At 34.5% G+C, this 23,788-nt stretch overlaps 1 protein-coding gene across 10 annotated transcripts in view; it reads left to right on the plus strand.

Annotated features, from left to right (window-relative positions):
- The window catches only part of AGFG1 (ArfGAP with FG repeats 1), a 78,673-nt gene extending 57,250 nt beyond the window's left edge, over positions 1-21,423 (plus strand). For 2 of the 10 annotated variants that reach the window (XM_044380998.3, XM_044381017.3), the window contains 8 exons: positions 347-556; positions 1,824-2,004; positions 4,865-4,944; positions 5,153-5,245; positions 9,939-9,986; positions 12,040-12,198; positions 13,362-13,453; positions 14,083-21,423. In XM_044380998.3, coding sequence (XP_044236933.2) covers positions 347-556; positions 1,824-2,004; positions 4,865-4,944; positions 5,153-5,245; positions 9,939-9,986; positions 12,040-12,198; positions 13,362-13,453; positions 14,083-14,142 — 923 coding nt within the window. In that variant the 3' untranslated portion in view covers positions 14,143-21,423. The remainder of the gene's footprint in view (positions 1-346; positions 557-1,823; positions 2,005-4,864; positions 4,945-5,152; positions 5,246-9,938; positions 9,987-12,039; positions 12,199-13,361; positions 13,454-14,082) is intronic. The other 8 variants (XM_044381009.3, XM_026491783.4, XM_044381014.3 and 5 more) reach the window with 6 other exon arrangements.
- Positions 21,424-23,788: the final 2,365 nt, after the last annotated feature.

Here is a 23,788-nt window from a genome sequence, read left to right on the forward strand (position 1 = left end):
TAGGGAGAACTAGTAAAAGGTGATCGTATATAGATAGCTGAATAGTCTATAAGGTAACTGAGTCTTAAACCAGGTAGCATGGAGTTAATCTTCTGTGACTTATAGTCTTCACTTCAGGGTACAGGGTAGATAATTACATATAGTAACTTGTTACCCTATGTATTGCCAGGGCCTTTGAAAATGTAGTTTCCCAAATTATAAAAAGTCATGTAGATGATCAAAGTTAAATGCCATCTGCCAGTAGGATTGCTTATAGAACACTTAATTAAGGAAGAAATCATGTAATCTATCAAAGGATTTTAGGAGAAGTCTAGAAATTTCAAGTGTTTTGTTTATTCTGTTACAGGTGGAAGTGCTGGATCAGTAAATGCTAATTTTGCTCATTTTGATAACTTCCCCAAATCCTCCAGTGCTGATTTTGGAACCTTCAATACTTCTCAGAGTCATCAAACAGCATCGGCTGTTAGTAAAGTTTCAACGAACAAAGCTGGTCTACAGACTACAGACAAATATGCAGCACTTGCTAATTTAGATAATATCTTCAGTGCTGGGCAAGGTATTAAGCTTTAAACAAAATAAATACCAATTTGTATATTAAACAGTCCTCTAAATTTGGTTGTGCCTATTAAAATTTAAGGTCATTATGCTTTTCATAGTTGTGAAGAAATTTTGTCTATACTTAAGGTTCATGACTATTTGCCATATTTTGGATGTGAAACAATCCAATAGTAGGCCTTTTGGAAGGCCTAGAAACTATTTGTAAAGTTCTAATTTTAAAAGAAAATATTGACAGAATACAATTTTGTCTTAGAAGGGCGCCTGGGTGGCGCGGTCGTTAAGCATCTGCCTTCGCGGCTCAGGGCGTGATCCCGGCGTTCTGGGATCGAGCCCCACATCAGGCTCCTCCACTAGGAGCCTGCTTCTTCCTCTCCCACTCCCCCTGCTTGTGTTCCCTCTCTCGCTGGCTGTCTCTGTCAAATAAATAAAATAAAAATCTTTAAAAAAAAAAAAAAAGAAAGTATGTTTCACTGTTGGAGGGCCATAGAGGGCCAACAAATCCTATTAATAGTGCTGACTGGAGGGTTATATGGTGGTTTTTGTAATATATGTGTTTTGAACTATTTTTACTATTAATATTTTGGTATTTTAAAAAATTATTTTCACAGTATATTTTTATACCTGGTTTTGATCTTAAGGCCAGTATTTTGCCTCTCAAAATGTGTAGTGTGGTAGAGAACAGCAGAGGTCTGCTTTTGGACTGGAGTCTGCATCCTGATCTCTGACCATGCTTTCTCATCTCCAAAATGAGGGTAGTAATAGCATCGAACTTGCATGTGTTACTGTATCTCAGTCATTTAGAACAGTGCCTGGCACATAAGTGCTATGTAAATGTTTCCTCTTATTACTGTCTCTAATTTTTTTATGGACAGCCCTGGGAAAATGATATTATTAATGGGTTATTCACATTGAGTCTAGCATTTTATAAATTATATGTTCACTTGAGTGAGAATCACCTGTTTTGGAGATGTTAATGTGGCACTTCGAGAATTTGTTCTTTATACATGAGCTAGACATGTTATTGGTACAACATTTTCGTTTTTGTTACAGAAGCAGCTTTTTGTCTCTACCAAAATGGTACGTGTAGCAACTAATCTTGTCTGATAGTTTCTAGGTAGTTTATTAGATAAGACTGTAGAGTCCTATCCATTTATTTGCTTAGCTTTAAATCAGTTTTAAATTTACATGTGTTTCATGGCAAATGGAGTTGATAAATTGAAAGCATAACTAAGTTTTCAGTGTAATTTGTTTTTGTTCGTTTATAGGTGGTGATCAGGGGAGTGGCTTTGGGACCACAGGTAAAGCTCCTGTTGGTTCTGTGGTTTCAGTTCCCAGTCAGTCAAGTGCATCCTCAGACAAATACGCAGCCCTGGCAGAACTAGACAGCGTTTTCAGCTCTGCAGCCACTTCCAGTAATGCATATACTTCCACAAGTAATGCTAGCAGGTACCTTACCTTGTCTCAGTCAATGTTCCTGGTTCGTGTTGTATCTTTTTTTTGACTCCGAATAAATGTTAAATAATGACTGGGGACATATTTTTTAAATTTTTGAGTATTTTTGTAGTTTGCAGAAACTGAGTTTAATTTGCTAATTAAAATATCGTTGAGTAATTGCCATTTTATCTTTTTATTTAATCAAAGGTTTTGTTACTTTTCTTCCTTGAACACTAAAGTGTAATTGAGGGTGTATACACATCTCAGAGTGGAGAGTTATATACAGATTTAATTATACTGAGCAGAGAATCCATTTAGCAAATTATATACTTTTAAGGTACAGTTTTCAGTCATGAAGACTAAACACTGAAAGTAACATGTTGTAGCTTTAATTGTAAATAAACATTTTTAGAAATGTTTGCAAGAGAACCCAAGACCCAATTCTGTATCTCATCAGTGTCCTACTGGTATTAACACATAGACATTTGTTAACTGTGTTCAAATATATCTGGTGTGAGGGAATTCTTGGCAGCAGGAAGTCTAACACATTTTAACAGCAATAGATCTTTAAAAAGTCTTCTAGTTGTAACTTCTGCATTTCTGAAGGAAACAGATCCAGAAGTACAAGTGACTTACAGTGCTTTCTTTATCCATCTCTTTGTTTTCCATCCTGCATATTCTCTCTTCTTTCTTCTGTTATCTGAGCAGCTTTTTGTTTCCCTTTAGCGCCTTTTCTAGAGAGAAATGGGAGGATTGTAACACTAACTACTTGGATTCTCCAGTAATTAATTTTCTATATGCCAAATAGGAAAAATTGAATACAAAGAATAAAGTTTAGAGTATTTATATATATATATATTGTCATTAAGATTGTCTGTGTTAGACATGTATAATAGTGACCTATAGCAAGGTGACCATAAAGTCTGGAAACATAGGTATACATAACAAATGGTTTATTGATATCATATTACTGTGGACCTGAGACCCTTTCAAGGGGTCTTAGAAGTTAAAACTATAGTCATAATAATTCTGACAGGTTGTGTTTTCAGTATTTGACATTTGTAATGATGGTGCAAAAACAGTGACAAATAAAAACTTGCCAGCACTTTAGCACAAATTAAGACCACGACACCAAACTGTACTAGTAGTCATCTAATTGTCATTATATTTCTTACACTACACATTCAGTTTTACTTGTGAATAGTCTTGATTTAGTTTTCCTGATTAATATTCTTTTTAATTTTTAATGAGGTATCATTGGTATATAACATTGATTTCAGGTATACAACATAATGATTTGATGTTTGTGTACATTGTGAAATGATCACGTAAGTGTAGTTACTGTCTGTCCCCATACAGAGCTAACTTTTAGGATTTACTCTCTTTATAACTTTCAAGTATGCACTATAATATTACTGACTATAGTCACCGTGCTGTACATTACTTCCCCATGACTTATTTATATATTCTTACAAATATTCTTGATGAAACAGTGAAAAAATTTAATTTTATTGCGGTGCCGGGGTGGCTCAGTTGGTTAAACGTCCGACTCTCGGTTTCAGCTTGGGTCATGATCTCATGGGTTGTGGGATTGAGCCCCACATCGGGCTCTGGGCTCAGTGGGGAGTCAGCTTGAGAGTCTCTCCCTCTCTTTCTCTGTTCCCCCCCTCTTATTCTCTCAAATCTTTTTAAAAATCTAATTTTATTAAATCTTGACCCTTAAATAATGTCTTCTTAACTTTCTATGTGTTCAAGTAAGGTATGTATCAAGTAGTTTCTGCTGCATATTATGAGTATGGTGGATGACTTGAGGAAAGTCACCTTGTGTGGTTGTTTGAGTTATGGAATGAACCAGCCACATACAATAATGGATATATCCATTGTTTTATGGGAAAAGTAAGACTGATAATAACCATGGTGATTCAGATCTGGATATTTGGCAGACATTTTCTCAAAAATGAAATATTTAAGTCTGTCACTTTAAGGAAGATAACTGATAAAATTCACACTTCCAAGCAAATACTAGGATTTTAGAAGATTTATTGACTCCACCATGAGCTTGACAGCTTCACATTACTTTTCTGATAATATGAGTGGTGATATTAATGAATGTAAATTTTTGATTTTTGCATAAGGAAATTGTTGACATTTAGATTTGCATCAGATATTTTCCAAATAATATAAAATTGGTAAAAGATTCATTTAAAGTGCAAGATAAGTTTGTAGGTGTTACTTCAATAGAGTGCAAAGGAGTTCATTGATATGATTTCAAATTCTATTTTGCAGCTAACCTCTGATAGTAAACTATCACTGTCATTTTGGGTATGATATCAAGGAAAGTATTCACAATTACCTGAAAAAGCTGTTCATATTCTCCTAGTTTGTCTATAGCCATACCACCCTGAACGCACCCAGTCTTGTCAGATTCTCCTACTTTGTTCAACTAGGTGTCTATGAGAGCAGTTTTTCACAACAGCACGATCTTCTATTCTAATTCAGGGGATTTGCAAAAATACCATTGTGACTCTTAAGTTCCTTTGGTTTTAGATAATATAATTCTTTATCATAAAAATGCTGCTTACGTTAGCATGTAATAGCTTTGTGGTTAATTTTAAAAGAATGAAATTTTAAAAAATTTCTGTTTTAATTTCTGTACTATACATATTGTTAATATATAGCACATTTACACAAAGACTCTGGGGTTCTCAGTAACTTTTTTCAAAATGTAAATGAGTCCTGAGACATAAAGTTTAAGAACTGCTATGATGTACGGTATGTTCAATTATACCTGTTTCCACATTTTATGGCCACCCTCTAGACAGATTACCGTTGCTTTAAAAAAATAGAAAACTCTTTCTGTATTTGTTTTCAGCAGTGTTTTTGGAACAGTGCCAGTGGGTGCTTCTGCACAGACACAGCCTGCTTCTTCAAGTGTGCCTGCTCCATTTGGAGGTATGTGTTTCTGGTATATATGCTGGTTTTTATAAAGCTTGTGTGTATTGTACTGCATTTTCTTAGGAGTACTGGAAGGCTATGAAAGCAACAATTAATTATCAGAAAGCTCTAATTTTCTATGTTCATAATTGTATGAACAAATATTTTTAGTAATTGAATACAAATACATTAGGATTTTACAGTGTATTTTTGTAATTTTTTAAAGCTACGCCTTCCACAAATCCATTTGTTGCTGCTGCTGGTCCTTCTGTGGCATCTTCTACAAATCCATTTCAGACCAATGCCAGAGGAGCAACAGGTAAGAAGTAAATACAGATTATAGAACAGAAAACTTTGGAAAAGGTGTTTGTTTATTGCAAAGACACATAGGAAGAAAGAAGAAAGTTCTTCTTTCTTACTGTAGTGAATGGGAAGTGGATGGAAGAGTTTGTCCGTAAAGAGTACTAGCTGAAAGTTCATAAAATCCTGGACTTTCTTATTTGAGCGGGACCGTAGCAGTTCTCTAGCGGCCCCCACTGTTCAGTCACAGCTTTCGTTGTTCACGTGAGGCAGCCTAGCGTGGCGGCGAGACTTCCTAGAGCCCTGCAGCCACTTTGTGACTGAGTTGGGACTTTTGAATACAGTAATTTTTTTTTTATGATATGTTATTCACCATACAGTACATCATTAGTTTTTAATACAGTAATTCTGACTCATTTGGAGGTCTGGGGTTCTGGGATTACTGGTTATTACTCATTCAAGCTGAATAGGAAAAATTTATGAGTTTTTTTTTGTTTCATGTTTTCCTCTTCATGAGATGGCGAGGAACACATTAGCTTTGTTACACGAGGGCTTATCAATTAGGTCTTTCTAGTGCTTCTGTCTTTTAGGGCGTTCATATTTTTTAAGTTGTGCAAACCTGATTTGATTTGGGGTATAATAATTGAATATTTTCTCTTCATAGTTTTTTAATCCTCTTTATTCCTTCCTTTTTTTTTTTTTTTGGTTCATGCTGCAAGCCAGCCACATAGTTTTTGTATCACACCTCTTTGATTTTTGTCCTGTCACCCGAACACCAGAACTGTTTGCTAGTATCTTAGAATGTCAGCAAGTGCACGTGGTATATCTCGAGACCCATTAAGTTTAAAGTTGGCTGGCTTTGTTTTTGTGTATGTGTCCCAATAATTTTAGAACTAAAGCTTTAAGCATATAGCATATATTGATGTGAAATCTTGAAAGAGTAAGGTGCTTGTAACATAATTTGTGCCATAAGAATTGGTAATTATTAGCAAATCTGTGTCATTGGCAAGATTAGGAATTGTGGTAGTAAGAGTTTCTTCAGTCGTAATTTGTTGGTATCTCACATAATAGATGTTTAATAAGTATTTTAATTTCACATAATTTAAAAAAATTGTTTTTGTTTTAATTCAGGTATACTTACTTAGTGATTCAATTTCTGTTGTGTTTTGGATGGAAATATTCATCAGTTACGATATATGTAACATTTGTATTTCTTAGCATATTATTTTGACTTGGTGAAATGAATATGTAAGATGTCTCTGGGCACATAGGATTCTGTACATTGTCTTATATAGTCCTCTTAACTCTCATCAAATACATGTTGACAGCTGAGGGAAGTGAGACTCAGAAAAGTTAAGTGAATATGTTTTGGGTACAGCCGGACTTGTGTTCAAATCCTGATTTAGTTCTTACATGCTAGGTGACCCTAAAAGATCTTTTTATATGTTAATTTACTCTAATGAGTAGAGTAAAGATGTTAGGAAGATGTACTAACATTTGTTGAATGTTTAAAATTGTTTACAAGATACTGTTGCAATTTTTATAGCTGTTATAACCCCATTTGGCAACTGAAGGATGGAAACTTAAGTCAGATTGTACCTTGACTAAGCTTGTATTGATCTAACTTCTCTGAGCCTTATTGTCAGCCTTTTCTGTAGAATGTGAGCAATATTCTCCTACTGGCAGGATTTTTGTGAGAATTTAGATGGTACAGACCAGTGTGCGTGGTCTTTGCATTGTCCTGTATGGTTGGTAAATCTTTCCTGTTATTTCCCTTTCATGACTGTACCTCCAGATTGGTTTGTCATTAGAGTTAAGGGCTTTTTTTTCTTCTTTTATGTGGAGTATGAAAGTCCTTTAAAGTTAAGGATCTACATAGGATGTACATGAATATAAAAGGTACGATGTATGTTCAGATGACATACGGTGATATTTAGTATTAGGCTAAGCACAATTTATTGAAAGGTAAATTGTATCTACAAGTTTTTATTTCAAGATAAAAAAATTTTTCCATTATTAACCACTTTAATTTATCACATTGATCACCTTCATTAAGTTGTTATAGAAATGATTAAAAGTAACTGTTAACTACTTATGTTTCTATTGAAGTTGAAATATGAATCGTATTTTGATAAATAATACTATGCTTAGAACTTTCCAATGTCAAAATTAATATTCTTTAGGAAATATTTTTTGTTGCTTTCAGATATTTTGTTAAATTCCATTTGAGGTTGCTTTTGAAAGAGGGTATTTCATAGTAGTTCTTTTCAGAATTTAAAACATTTTACTGATATATTTCTTTCTTAAAATACGTATTTTAATAATCATTTTTCTTCTGCATTCATAAAGCTTTGGGGCTTTAATTTTCTTTTACCATGTTACATAGAAACCTTCATTAGGGTATTAGCCAACATGGCCTAAGACCTTTTTCATTTTTATTCTATAATAGCATTCTTTTTTATAGAGCTTTTGAGACCTTAAATCTAACAGTTAATACAATTTTCAATTATTATGAAATTCTCTTACAATTCTTAAATCTCTCCTTTGCTATGGAGTGAATAGTCTTTATTTCCCTAACATCATTTTAATGAATTAGTGAATGATTTAAAAAATTTTTTTACCCCCGAGGAGATAATAGAAATGTAGAGAGGAAGGAATCATAGTAGCATCTAGGCCAGCCTCCTTGTTTTGTTACCTAGGTGGAGACTGATTTGATGGGTTTGCCTTAAACATTCAGAATTGATTAGTGACTAAGCTCATATTTGTACCCAGAACTCTTCTAAACCAGCACTGTTTCCACTGGTTCCACTCATTCCACTCATTAAGAATATACCTAAGAGAAAGGAAACTGTACATCCACATAGAAACTGGTACAAAGATGTTCATAGCAGCATTATTCATAATAGCCAAAAAGTGGAAACAACCCAAAATGTCCATCAACTGATGAATGGATAAACTAAATGTGTTATAATCATAAGTGGAAGTTTGTTTGATAATAAACAGTAATGAAGTCCTGATTGATGCTACAACATGGAAACATTAGGCTAAAGGAAGTGAATCACAGAGTAACATATAACCTGTGATTGCATTTGTAAGGTGGTATGTCCAGAATGGGCCCGTCTGTAGAGACGGAAAGAAGGGGAGGTGAGAAGAAGGGTGACAGCTGATAGGTATGGAATTTCTTGGGGCTGCGGATAAAAATATTCTACAGTTTGATTGTGATGATGGTTTTACAACCCTGGGAAGATATTAAAAAGCACTGAATTCTACACTTTAAGTGGACAAATAGTGTGGTAATGTGGATTATATCTCAAAAAGCTGTTAAGTCTAAAAAAGTTTTATAGCAATCCAGGACTAGAGCTTAAGAGGAGGGCATCATTGTCACAGACTAAGGTTACGGCAGTTAATATTGGTTCACAGTCACTGTTGACTAAAGGTCAGTTTGTACCAAAGTGTATTTTGTAGAGCATGTCTCTTGAGATGTTATCAAATACTCCATGGAAAAGGGTTTTATGCCTTATTATTAGTGCAGGACTTCTCAAGAGACTTAGGGATTTTAAGAAAGGAGATAAACATAGAATGACCTAACTTACTTATTATAGAACCCGTCCTCCCCAGTTACCCTTTTGTTGAATTCAGAACACAGTACTGATGTATCTCTTAAGTACACATCTTTTAAAGTTATTAGCAAGAAAAATATATCCATTGGATATTTACGGCACTTTTTAAAATTTATTGTTAAATTTATCTTCATGGAGCTTCGTCAAGTAGATACTGTTATCCCTCCCCTCTGTCTCCTGTTTGCAAATGAGGAAACAGAAGCTTGTAGAAGTTAAATAACCTTCTATAGTTAGAAAATGACAGAACCAAGACTCCTAACCACTCTAATCTCTCAATCGCTCTGTTGTCCCACATTTAATTGGTTAAGTATGCTAATTTAAAATGCATGGACATATATTTTTGAAACATTTCCACTCCAGATGGTTAAAACACACAAAAATTTCTAGTACTTAAAAACCTAAGTTTGTTTTCTGTTCATTACATGTATTTATGTGTAACCTCTCTGACTTCATTTATACCCAGTAAGATTTACACAAGATGCATTTTTCTCTTCTCTTTTCAGCCATTACATTGTAAACTGAAAGTTGTATTCACCTTTCTAATGATCTACACTGAATAATTTTCCCCTCATCATAATTAGTTCACTTGTGTTATCTTTATGAATTTCTAGTTAGTGTACAGAATTGTAAATAAAACAATCAAACGTCATTCAGGTTCTGTCCGCAAGATTTGACTTTTTAGATGCAAAAGGTAGATTCGGGTCATTTTAGATTATCCTATGAATAGTATTTTTGGGTATAACTCGTGAGGCCTACAAAGTCTTTATGGATGTAGTTTTATCTTGTCATAAAAAATGTTAGTGTTTATTTAAAAATGGGCTTCATAATTGGTTCTTTCATTTTATATTTATTTCTCTGGTATTTATTATTCTAATTTCCCCTTTGTTTCAAACAGGTTAAATATTAGTGTCATGAATGTTATTGAAATTAAAAGACTTTATGGATATGTTTTTATTATGTATTCTTATGCTACCCACTTTGTAACAGTATATTCTAATTTTAGGACTTTTTAATGAAACAAATTTACTTTTATTTTGACAATAGTTAATCCGTAAGTTAATTGACATTGGTCTCTTTATGGCTTTCCATAAGGCCTTTCTGGAGCAATGCATTCTCAAGTGTTTCCTCACGCTCATTTTGGTAGGTGGCCACAGCTGATACCTAGATTTGTGTGGCAATTTGTCTACCTGCTTGTGGAAGCTTCTGCTAGTGTTCTGGATCCCTGCATGTGGAATTAAGTTTTTTCCATGTTTTACAATGGAGTGGGCATGGATGTGTGGCATTGGGATTACATTATATTTAAAGTTACATGAAAATTGTGGTGATTTGTGTTTTAATGCTGAAAAGCATTATCGCTTACCTCCATGGTCACATTAGAATGTTAATAGCTTTTTTGATTATTTTTCTCGAGTTTGAATTCATAGTACTTTGACACCTTTTCAATATACCAAACCATTTTACCACATTATTCCATGGAGTTTGGTTTTGCTTAACTGTATACAAGTTTCGCTTTTTAGTGCTTTCTTAAAAAGTGATTTGTCAGAGTTTGTCAGTGCATTGTTGTCTGTTATGAAACCCTTCTGTTTCCCTTGCAGTGTGCTTATTATTCTTTAATTCACTTGCTTCCGAGTGGCTTGTTTCTCCTGTTTTCTCATCAATCGTAATTTCAAAAAATTTGGCATTCTGTTTAGATTCATTGAGAAGAATTGCATTGTTATAAACAATAGGATTATGAGGATTACTTTGGGCAGTATCTATAGCATGACTTCTGGGGTTTTTTTTAAAATAAAATATAATCTGCGTAACAATTTTAGTATTAATTCCTGTGCCTTAAATCAGAGATCAAGTTGGTAAATTTAAAAAAATTTTTTCAAATCAAATTCAGTGAATTATCATGTTTTTAATAGCATCATGCCGACAATATTTCACTGTTGTAATTGCTGGTATTCTGTGCTAAAATCACCATTATTGGCTCTTACTTTACCGAGACTTTTTCCAGAACATATACTCAGAAGGTTCTGTTTTTAATCTTCACTAGCAGTAAGTAATATACTGTTTTGCTACTACATCTGTGTCTTTTTAATTTTTTTTTTAAGAGAGAGAGGAAGAGAGAGGCAGGGGAGGGGCAGAGAGAGAATCTTAAGCAGGCCCAGCACAGAGCCCAAAGCCCAATGTAGGGCTCAATCTCACCACCCTGAGATCGTCCTGAGCAAAATCAGGAGTCGGACACTTTACTTACTGAGCCACCCAGGCGCCCCTACTACATGTGTTTGTATAATGCAGATTAGTTTATTAGTAATTCATAAGTGGGGGAGTGATGGCAGCATACCATGTGTATAGTGATTGTTAACACCCTGATGTCAGGGCAGTCTAGATCACAGTGCTCACTTCCCCACCTCTGTCTTTTCTAAGAATGCTTATTTCACTACCTTTTCAATCTTTATGCATTTTTCCCTAATCTCTATAACTCAGCATCCTAACCTTAAACCCCTTACTTATCCAAAGCAGTCTATTTATCTTTCATACGAGATGTGGTGGTCCATATATTTCTTTTGGAATTGATGTATTAAGAACTTCACATGTTCTTTTAATTGTGTTAGTGGTTTTACTAGGAAAAGCCATCCCCCTCCAGTCCCTTTTGGGCTCTGGTTACAAAGTTGTATAGGTTTTGAGAGGCCTGCTTCTAACTATTTCTTCTATAAATCTTGTTATTTTCAGTGACCTATTTTTTAGAAGTTTTAAAATTTTTTTTGTCAGGAACATCCTTACTACATTATAGCAGACAATTCAGTGGATAAAATTCAATCTTTGCTATTTTACTGTATATAGCAAAACAAAACTAAAAACAGAAGTGTGTGTATTAGTATACATGTGACTTGCATGATGATAGGCTTTAAAAAGTTGACTGCTGTTTAGACTTTTAATTACTTTGAGAAGTTTTCTTGTGATTTCAAACGATAATTTTAATAGTGTCATTCTGGTCATTGGGTTTCAGGAGAACAACATTTAATAGATTGTGTTAAACTGTATAGTGCTTAAACTTATTACTAACTTTGTTAGTGTTTTGGAATTTAAAATGCTTTTAGTGTACAACTTAATGTTTTTCAATTGAAATCATTCTGTAGTGTGTGGTGTGAGGAGCAAATCCTGCTCTTTTGTGTGTCATTGATCAGCCCTTGCTTTCTCCTGTCAGCCGCGACCTTTGGCACCGCCTCCATGAGCATGCCTGCGGGCTTCGGGACTCCTGCTCCCTATAGTCTTCCCACCAGCTTCAGCGGCAGCTTCCAGCAGCCTGCCTTCCCAGCCCAAGCAGCTTTCCCTCAACAGACAGCTTTTTCTCAACAGCCCAATGGTAAGATCTAACACTTGGCTAGCTGTAAGTCCACGTCAGACATCCTTTATGTATCATAATGTATATTTGGACAGAAAGGCTTGTCCAAAGAATGCTGTGGCACTGTGTGCTAAACGTTTACTACACAAATATAGACACCTTTGGTGATTTGGGCCTTAGAAAACTGAATGATTAGTAAGTTTTTGTGACCAGGTTATAGATTTAGGAGAAATCAGAGACTGTCTAAAGAGTACCCCTTCTTAGAATCTCCAGTGTCTTTTCTTTTTTCCTCTTTTTAAAGATTTATTTATTTATTTGTTTTAGAGAAAAAGAGCGCACCTGTGTGTGAGTTGGGGGTGGGGGGCAGAGGGAGAGAATCTTCAAGCCGACTCTAAGAGCGGAGCTCCAAGGAGGTACTCGATCTCAGACCCATGATCACAACCTGAGCTGAAACCAAGAGTCAGATACTCACCCAGCTGAGCCACCCAGGGGCTCCCCCCGGCCCTCTACAGTCTCTTTATTATTAATTTTTCTTGTATGTTCTGATACACTTCTTGATTTTAAAAGAAAACTGTGTAGACCTTGAGTGTTTTTGTTTTGCATCAGAAAACTCTTGTGGATCTGCTGTTTTGTATAAGTTATTTATTTATGTGGGAGACATAGACTAATTTTCTAAATAGGTAACTGTATTGTGGTTAGAGTTTGTTACTTGTTTACTTGTTCTAGAGGCCAGGGATTTCTTTACCCATTAAGCTTATTTGCTAAAGTTTCAAAGTCCATAGATTTGAAGATTATTCTTAAATTATAATTGTATATATATTTTTTAGTGTCTGTGGTTAGATAAAATTTGGAAATAAGGTCCATGGCAGAGCCATAATGATAAAATATTTCCTAACAAATACTGTGCTTTTCACATGAAGCCATTGTGTTTTGCTTGCAGCCCGTCTCAGATAGTCACAGGTCATCTATTAATTCCATTTCTGAGAAGCTGTATGAAAGCTGTATTACATGTGCCACAGGAACTTTGTCTCTGGTATTTGAAAGAGCATGAAACTTAACAATTAAACATTGATATAATATTGTTGCTGTGGTAGGAATTTCTCTGAAACTCCTTATGAGGCTTTATAAGCATCAGATTGTCTCTGAAAGGTATGGGTTATAATTGGTGGTTCTGTTTTAACAAGGTGCAGGTTTTGCAGCATTTGGACAAACAAAGCCAGTGGTAACCCCTTTTGGTCAAGTTGCAGCTGCTGGAGTATCTAGTAATCCTTTTATGGTAAGTGAGATGCAGTCTTAAGCACTTTGTAAGTTGTTGTGTGTTATTTTCAAATTAGGAAAAGCAAGATTTGACTGTACTAGCTACTGTTTGCTATTCTCCTGATGTGACAGTAGAAGATTTTACAAATTGAGACAGCCATCATGCATGATCCTTTTTTGACTTAAAAAGACACAAACACACAGACACACAATCAGTTGCAAATCCACGCACTGACAGTAAATAAGCTACTTCATAGCATGAAACTTGTTTGCTTTCTTGTCAAAATAATGCTTTATGAAAAGCTGTAGATTTAGTGAACTGTGTGAAAAGGGCTGGGAGTCAGAGATTTGGTTTGAATCATAAATGCATTTTCTTAAGGGCCAAGCCAAGTCCTTTTCTTAGATTCTGTTACGAGAATTATATGAAATAATGGATATTAAAGGCCATAACACAGTTTCTGACACCTGATAGTTGTATTATATCATGTTGCTAATAATGAATAAATATGATTGCTTATAATTATAAAATAATTTCTAATCTAAATACTGTTTCATTAAATTAGATTTAGTCAAAGTTTAATCTTTTCATATTTTCACACATATACCACTCTTACTTGTCTATTTATTTTGTCTTATGTTTTTCTTTAGACTGGTGCACCAACAGGACAATTTCCAACAGGAAGCTCATCAACCAATCCTTTCTTATAGCCTTATATAGACACTTTACTGGAACGAACTTTTACGTGGTCACATTACATCTCTCCGCCTCTTGCACTGTTGTCTTGTTTCACTGATCTTAGCTTTAAACACAAGAGAAGTCTTTAAAAAGCCTGCATTGTGTATTAAACACCAGGTAATATGTGCAAAACAGAGGGCTCCGGTAACAACTTTTAACCTGTGAATTGGCAGAAAAAGGTAGCGGTATCATGTATATTAAAAATTGGCTAATATTAAGTTATTGCAGATACCACATTCATTATGCTGCAGTACTGTACATATTTTTCTTAGAAATTAGCTATTTGTGCATATCAGTATTTGTAACTTTAACACATTGTTATGTGAGAAATGTTACTGGGGAAATAGATCAGCCACTTTTAAGGTGCTGTCATATATCTTGGAATGAATGACCTAAAATCATTTTAACCATTGCTACTGGAAAGTTACAAAGTCAAAATTGGAAGGTTTTATTCATTCTTGAATTTTTCCTTTCTAAAGAGCTCTTCTATTTATAAATACCTAAATTCTTTAAAAATGTAGAGGGATACCTGTCTGCATAATAAAGCTGATCATGTTTTGCTACAGTTTGCAGGTGAAAAAAATAAATATTAGAAAATATGCTATTGTTTTTGTGTTCTTGCTGCAATGCCTTTACCAAAGTGGCCTTAAAATATGAGTAGTGAATTGAGAACATCTTGAATTCTTAAATTAGAATTTCAGAAGACTTCTAGTGACTAACTTTTATGTCTAAAAGAGAAAATTTTATAAAAAAAAAGGCCATGTAGAAAATTTATTAAAACTACTATGACTGCTATATTCAGGAATATGTCAGTGGTAAAGCATTTAAATGTAGCTTGTCAGATTCACCATAATCCTTCTAATTTCTTTGCAACTTCTTAATTTTGTGAAAATTTGTATATATGAAGAATTTGCATGTATGTGTATTTACAGATTTTTTAAGTATCTTGAATTCTCAGACTGCAGAAGTCCTATTTTAACTATTGATTTTTAAACAGAAATATTGTCTTTGAATGTATTGGAAGCAGACATGCATTAACTGTGACATGATTGCACCTCAGTTTTTTTTTTTCCTTTGTTTGGACAAACTGATATTATTAAAATAGGACATTTATTTATGTTCATTTCTGGGGGGAAACAAACTGGAACCCAGTGTTACCTTAAAGTTATAGAATACTTTGTTTAAAAAGGCAACGATACTAATGTTTAGTTATATCTTTTTGTTAATAGATGAACTTGTTTAAATATTTATGTACAGTAATGCCTCATCAAGACGTAATCTAGCAGTCTCATCAAAATAGAACACAACTGAGAAACTTGGATTAATTCTTTTTTAAATGCCTTTGAGCAACCCACAGAAGTCACAAAGTCTCTATATGTTTGTTTTTATGTGAAATTTTGATTATTTGATTTCCCAGTCCTGGCATATTAGCAGTTCAGAAGTGACAGTTTGGAAGGAGATAGAAAAGCCACGAAAACCTGTCGACCATTTAGTGTAAGGCCAGCCAGGCCAGCCTAGAGGACATCACTGTATTACGTCATGTTCTGATAATAGTCTGGTACTATGACTCTGTGTCATCAAGAAAAGGTAAAATTACATATACTAATATGTAATACGTGTTTGGAAAGTTCTATCTTACAGTGATTAAACATTTTTTAAAAAGCTTTGGTATTAAAAGAAGTGAACATCCGTTTCTTCAAACATTTTATTGGTGTTGAATACCTTTTCCAGTGGTGACTACATGAGTTGTTGCACAATCTTAAAGTCTGTGTAGTGTTCCAGACTTGGTAAAGCATTGCTGTCTGTTGCATCCCCAGCTCAGTGTGTGGTTTAGCTTAACTATTTTGATGAGCAAGAAGACTGGGAAATCTCTGTCCCTTTTTGACCAGTATGCCTCTTCTCTTAATATTGAATGAATGCTGCAGAGGTCTGTGTGTGTGGGTGTGTACTGGAAATACCTACAGTTTGGGGGTCTCTCTCCAGCCCTTTTTTCATGGAGGAAGTACTTAAGAAATGTCTTTGAATTTCTGTGTTTTAGATTGATTGGGTCCCAGTCAATTCATATGTACAAAGTTATGCTATATAATTGTAGGCCATTACTCAAATAACCTACCAGGCTTTCCCTCTAAGAAATGAGTAAATTAAACAGTTGTTCTTAAAGTAATTTTAAAGACTTTTTTTTTTCCCCTGGGTAAATCCTGAAGTTTGTAAGTAAATGAGAACTCTTATTTAAGACTTACTTTAAATGAGTGCTTATAAAATTGAAACCCTTAGGTTAAAAAGTGATCTAGCTTTAATGTGGATTTAGATTCACTTCTGTTCGACTTTCGTATTCAGACTGGCTTTTGGTTTTATATAGACCCATCCGAATTGTGTTGAGTACTGAAGAGGAGGACAAGGCTGAAGACCTTCATATTTTCTGGCTTACTGGTTGAATCAGATCTTCTCTCCTATCTTTGCTCTGGGAGGAAAATTTTCTTCTCTTTTAGGGAGGCAAATGTTGATACAGTTTAAAGGCATATTTTATTCTCATTTTTGTGACAATAGAGATGAGGCAATCACTTTCTTCCTTAAAATAATTCCTTTTGTAAATTTGAAGAAGCTTCTCTGTCATTGCCCTAGCCCCCAGCACACACCTGCTTTGGTACAGTTCCCAGAAGTTGGGAAAATGAAGAGAAAACTAACTGGCTGCTTTTACATGGCAGCACTTACAGTTCTCAAACATTTTGGTCTCTTTTAAATTACTGAAGATGCCCAAAGAGCTTTTGTTTATGTAGCTTGTATCTATCAGAAATTACTGTATTAGAAATTAATACTGAGATACTTAAAAAAGTGTTTATTCATTTAAGTATAACAATAATAAACCCATTGCATGTTAACATAAATGCCATTTTTAAATAAAAACTAGTTGTCTTCCAAAAGCCATTAATTAATGAGAAGAACATTGTTTTATGTTTTGCACATCTCTGTAGCACCTGGCTTGAGAAGCAGCGAGGTTCTCCTGCTCCCTTGGCATCACAGGGATTTTTCTGTCACGTGGCACGTGGGCCCTGGGAAACTCCACCGCGCACTTGTGAACTCACGAGTGAGACAGACCTATAACATCTTAGTAGTATTATGAAAATAGTTGTGACACTTGGCTTTTGGGGACTTTGAAAACCACTGCACTACCCTTTAAATTTCTATTTTCCAGAATAACAGTGTGTGGTTATAAGGTAAACATACTGCTCCTTGAACTTCCAAGTGGTTTTCTTTGCTTGGTGGGAAAAGTGGAGAGTTGAGTTGAAACTGCAAACATGTTTAATATTGTTTTCTGGATTGTCTCCTATTTTTATTTGAAATTGTTTTAATAATGATGACATTGGTGAATATGCCCTTCAGGGATATTACAAGTTCTGATTTGTGGTTTTTTATGTTTATTTTGGAATCATTTACTATTCCGACCACTTTGAGATTGTGTCATTGTTTAATAGCTATCAGATAGCCATTTTAAAAATGAAAAAATGCTTTGCTGAAGTAAAGTCCAAAATGAATAGTTTCGTATCTCTCATGTTTATAGTTAATAATTTTAGCTATAGTTAAAGAATTTTTTTAATGAAAAGTGGATTCCTCTAACAAAAATCACTACCCTTCAGGAAGTCCGCTATTACAATTAAAGGAATGTGTTTACCTCTTCAGAAAGAGGTTTGCTATGGTTTTCCCACCAGTAGCTTTTTATACCTTGTTCATCTTTAAAGAGAGCACTTGCTGTTGCTTCTCATTTAAACAAAATGTTTCGAAATTCTTTTGAAGTGACTTTAAAGGGTAGTTTACAATAATTAGTCACCACAAACTCTGGCTTTGTTGCTGCTGTTGTTGACATATTGTAAATTAGGCTTTTTCGAGCTAATACTCCATTTCCAACCCCAGGCAGGCCCTGTGCCTTGCTTCTTGGGCCTTCTTCGTCCATGTGTTTGTGCTCCTTCCCTGAACTTGTGTTCGGAACGACTCACCTCATCTTTGGTCTCCACCGACAGTCTCAAACTTCTTTCAGAAAATTAATCTCTAGGAGACCATTGTGAAGAGACGTTTTTTAAAAAGTAATAACTTCAAAGTAATGTGGTGGTATTATGGGGTGTGGTTTATTAAGCCCTTTAAATGTATGAGAAACTTGCTAAGTGCTTTTCATGTATTATACAATCTTTAAAGGGATGCATACTTTAAGGATGAAAGAAGGCAAGGCATAGGGAGGTTAAGCTAATGACAGCTTTTGCTCTGGGGAGCAAATATTTCATTGTTCGGTTGAAGGGCTGTCACATTTATGTTTAAGTAGCCCTTTAAAAAAAAGTCTTTTAAAATTCCAAGAGAGTTACTTTCTATATCCCTTATACCTAATAAAACTTGGTTATTTGAGTTCCATTCATCATTTGATGAAATCAGTACAGTTTATTCACTAAGCTTTTATTTTATTACAAGTTAATTAATAGGGTAGTTAATGGAGCTTGTTTTAAACTAAAGAAGCATCTGAAGTATTAGAATGGTTCCTATTTTGTGAGAAACATTCCATCTTTTTTTGATATGGTTTGCACCCTAGGTGGTTTTAAAATTTACTTTCTAAAGGATGCTGTTACTAACATTTGTGTTAAATTAACCTATTATATGATCATCCTCATTAGTTACATTTTTCTTTGTATATTTTAGAACATTATAATGTCATTAATTTAAATTTTGCACTGTATATTTAAACAAGTGAATATATGACCAAGATGTAATTCTTAGTGTTGTGCTGATGAAACTTTTTCTCTCATGAAAAAGTGCCCTGTTTTGTGTTTCCTGATATTTGTGGTGTAGATAACTCTCAACAACGGCTGATGTCACCTATCAGTCTGATGTCATTAAACTTGGAACTAGAAAGAGATGCGCACCAGGCTCCCAAGCCTTTGCAAGCCAACTCCAGCGCTCAGAATGCTTCAACTCATTCATTAAATTTATTGGTGATTGTATCCAATATTGGAAGAGTCTTTTGTTTTATATTGTTAATTCAGCAAGCATTTGGACACTTTTATAAGTGGACAGGGCACGAAGGTATTTAATCTGGAAAGACTCAAGTATTGTGAAGCCTGGTATTAAAAAGTCCAGTTATTGTGCTAATGGTAAGGCTTGCACATCATGTCATATACTCTGAATTCTGTCTACAGTTTTTTGTTCAACCAACAGTGTTTTAAAAACTTGGATTTTGAATAGTTTTAAAGCATGCACGCTTCAGGTGGTCACTGGCCTATTCCTCCCAATTTTCTTAGCCTCAGACATTCAAATGTATTTTAAGACCTTCGAGTTGGCAAATCCCATGTCTGCGTAAGAGGGTTCTTATGCAACCTCATTGTTCTGATTTTGGAGTCCTGTAGGATTTGAATTTATGGTATTATTTTCCAGTGAAGACTTTTGCTAAGAATGTGTTTCTTTTCAAACTTGTGGCATCTGTGTTTTCTGCTTATTTTATGGCCTTGGATAAGAATTCAACATGTATTTAAATGTATTTTTGAAATCAAAGGGCTGTGGAGTTTAATGAAAAGAGAAATGTGACTGAGGCTCTTGTAAAAAGGAAAAGTGATCTTGGATAAAATATTTTAATTAGTGATTAAAGTGCCCATTTAAGTTAATTTTGTCATTGGTTCTCTGGTATCTTAGCTAGGTGTCCTCCAAGCCACAATTTAATCAATGAGAATTTAGATTTAAACTCTAAATTCTCAATATTTTCCCTTAATCTTGAGTGGAGAGAGAGAGGAAGCACACACCCAAGGAGCCTTCTAATTTTGACTAAATGACCATTAAATAAAAGGCAGCAAAGGATTGTAAACTGATGTTATACAGTCAGTGTTTCATAAAATGCTGTGGGTACAATCAGGTTTTTTAAAGACTTTGACTTTTTTATATGTTATAAAATAATACGTGCTTATGATTTTTTAAAATTATGCAATTATAAAGGGTATAAAGTGAAAAATTACATCTCGTCTCCTTCCTGTGACTTCATTCCCACACCCCAGGGGAATATAGTTTCTTGTATTCTTGTATAGCCTTTCAGAAATGTTACCGTTCATTTCATACGCCTCTGTATACATATATACTCCTCTTGCTGTTCTCCCTTATTTTAAATGTACAACTTTGTAACTTGGTTCTTTTTATTTAATTTGGTTATCTTACTATTAGCCCATCCAGCTCTAACTCATTATTTTAATGGCTGCAGGATTTCGTTATATGGATGTCCCTTTTGAAGAGTGTTTGTATAGATTTTTTCTACTAAAAACATTATCAAAATTGAGAACATCCTTATGCATATATGATGATAAGTCTTGACCCTGCCTGACTGGAAACTCAATAAAACAAACCTCATTCAATTTTGAGGCTTCCCAGCTGTTTATTATCTTATGCTTCCATTTAGGAAATTCTTCCAGTTAAGGGGGCGGGGAAATCCTTCAAATTGACTATCTAAGATACGTGAGAAATCCTATGCCTTTTAACTGAACTTTGAAGGTTTTCAGTCAGTCATTGAAAGGTTGTGCAAGTTCGTACCCATTTTTTGCACTTTAATTTTTCCATTTTCCCTACCCACGACTCTGGAAGTTTCTAAAAGTACGCTTTGGGGTGATTTTCTATTACTACTTGTTGGTGTTGCACCTTTCCTTATCGACAGCTTAGAATACACCTTATATTTAAAAAGATAAGGTATAGATTTACTACAGTAAAGTATTTTGGCACAACCGTGTATTTTATTCTTCAAAATTAGTTCCCTTTGCCTTAGAAAAGATTTGGATAATAACTTTAAGTTCTTATTCTTACTCCTCAAAAGACTAGGCAGAGTCCAGAGAATTTCTAAATGTGCATTTACCATTAGTCAAGACAGGATGTGCTTCCTGGAATAGTTTCTTTATGAGGACGGATATCAGCCCCACTAGCTGATACCAAAGGTCCCGTAGCACCTACAGGCTAAGTGTAGGGAGGGAGAGGACTTACGGAGAAGTCTGAAAGAAAGGAGGAAACCTTTTTGGCCAGCAAGACAGGTCTTGGAAGATGTGTTCAATATGCCAGCATTTATGAAGACCAGTCCCTAATGCAGGAGGTGGTTTTAGGTGTTGGGACAAAAACCTACAGGCTGATTTCAGTATTCATCTCTATAACCTTTCAGTATAGATACATTTGGTTGAGTTTTTTGTTCATTGTAAAATACTGTTGGAAGAATCTTTTCAAAATAAAGACTCCTCAGTTTGTGTACCGTCTGAGAATAGCCTCTTTAATTGTCACATAACATGTATTTTCTGTAAAGCGGCTCATGCATCTACTTCCAACTTAATCTTTTCTATTCCATTAATTATACCTTAACGTTTCTCACTTTTGTCTTTTTACATTACAAAACCTCTGTTTTTTTAAAAACATGTGCTTTTACTGAGTTTTCAATACTGATTTCTCCCCCCTAAAAGATGACATTTTTCTCTTGAGATACGTATGTTGATCTAGCTTGGTCTTACGATAGATTGACTGTAATTGGATTTTACCCATTCTAGGACCTCTAGAAATTTCACAGGTAACTCGTGAGCTACCTCCTGGTTCTTCACACCCCCGTCTTTGTGGTAGCCACCACTGTTATTTGTATTCATCTTGATGATTCTGTACATTTCTGTTTAAATTATTTTCATTAATAACCATCACCAGAACCCAGAAGAAAATTTACTTTTCTTAGAATCCTTATTTCCACCACGACCACCAATATCACCTCTCCTTCTCCCCAGGGGAAAACTAATGTTTATTTTAGACTATTATTTAGTCTCATTTAATGAGAAAAGATTAAAATTCTTTTTTTCCTTTTTTTGCCCCCTTAAATAGTATGCTAACAATTTTTACTGAACTTTATTGGAGCTCTGGAAAAAGAAATAACCTAGAGTCAAACTTCCCGCATTCAAATCTTAAGTTCTGATGTTAGCTGGCCTTCAGGCCTCTAATTTAGATCTTCCGGTTCCTCAACTGCAAAATGTGACCTCTTCCAAATGGTGGAGTAGGATTCCCCTCAGCCATTGGAATACATGTTTAAATTAGTAATTAGCCTTGAGAATTAGAATTAAGTGTTTCAGAATAATAGTTTGAAATTGGTGTTTTTGTAGATCAAAAATACCAGGTGTCAGCCTCATAGAATTTAGTGTTTCGGCCACTATTTGTTAATTACCAATTTTGTGACTTGCATCTCATGTAATTGCTATCATTTAATGGTCACAACAACTGTTTCCAGGCAGTATTTGTGACAGAAAAGTTGACATTTAGGTGTTTTTATTTGGCCAAGATTATAGTTACTTAGTAAGTGGCTGGAGGAGAATTCTGACTTTAAAATTCATCCTCTCCTATATTCATACTTTGAAGCTTCTAGTTCCAGCAATTTTAGTAAGAGTGAGTTTTTTGGAAAAACAGCCTATTTCACAAACACTAATGGAAGTGAAAAAAAAACAGTCTTCTTATCCTGCGTGATTTAGTTTTGGATTTTTTTCCCTTCCGTATTTGCTTCTTGCCTATAGCAGATCTTGCATTATGATCATAGCCAGTTAATTTTTAAGATACTTTCCCCACATAACTATGTTCTTCCAAACTGGAAATACATTTATTATTTTTTCTGCTTGTAAAAATAATACACTTATTGTAAAGAATCTGAAAATACAGAAAATTACTTTTTTTAAAAGAACTATACTCTCACGTAGATGTAAGTACTTCTGGATTCTGTTCCATGTGTAAGTAAATATAAAGACCTCTTCCAGAGTGGGATCATGCTATGCTATTTTGTAACCTTCTCCTCAGTATATCATGGGTTCCTTTCAGTTTCAAGCATAGATCTACATTCTCTGCCAATGATGTTTCATTATGTGGGGTTTGCATCCCTATGTAGTGTGAACATTGAGGTTGCTTCTGATTTTTTCAGCATCAGAAATTTTACCTACACCTTTACACACTTAGGGTTTGGCATCAGGTTTTCTTAGAATTGTTGAGTGAACAGTGAATATCTTGGTCATTCATCGTTTTTCATAATTTAATGTTAATTGAAAACCTTGCTGTGTATAACCTTTCATTTGTTTTATGTCTTGGAGTAAATTATAAAAATCACAAAAATGGCTTATAAGGATTAAGATTTTATCCTCTCAACTAAACTGCTGTTTAAAGGGATTGATTTAATTTTTACAAATACCAAAAAGGCATGTGGCCCATTTTTACTTCAATATCCAGTTGCCAGAGAGAGTTCTTTTTAATGATTGCTAATTTAAGGGATATGAAATAATGGCGCATCTTATTATCCTTTCTTTGATTACTAGTGAAGTTGATTTTTCCCATGATTTCCTAGTTGCATTTTCTCATTTATGGATTGTTTTAAAAGTTAATTTAAAAATGTTAATTAGGTCACCTAAATTTATATCTTTATTCATCACATTCTATATTTGGGGATTACCAAGGCACAAAGGAGAACCTTTCTAATGCTAACGATGTCATTTAGGATGAATAACCTCATCTGTAATGGGATTTCAAATCTAGAAAACTGCTAAGATTCCTTCTAGTTTCATAATTTTGTTTTTTAATCAGAAAAGGATTACTTCTGGGTGGCTCAGTCCG

Source organism: Ursus arctos, unplaced genomic scaffold (assembly GCF_023065955.2).
Source record: "Ursus arctos isolate Adak ecotype North America unplaced genomic scaffold, UrsArc2.0 scaffold_1, whole genome shotgun sequence".
Classification (NCBI taxonomy): domain Eukaryota; kingdom Metazoa; phylum Chordata; class Mammalia; order Carnivora; family Ursidae; genus Ursus; species Ursus arctos.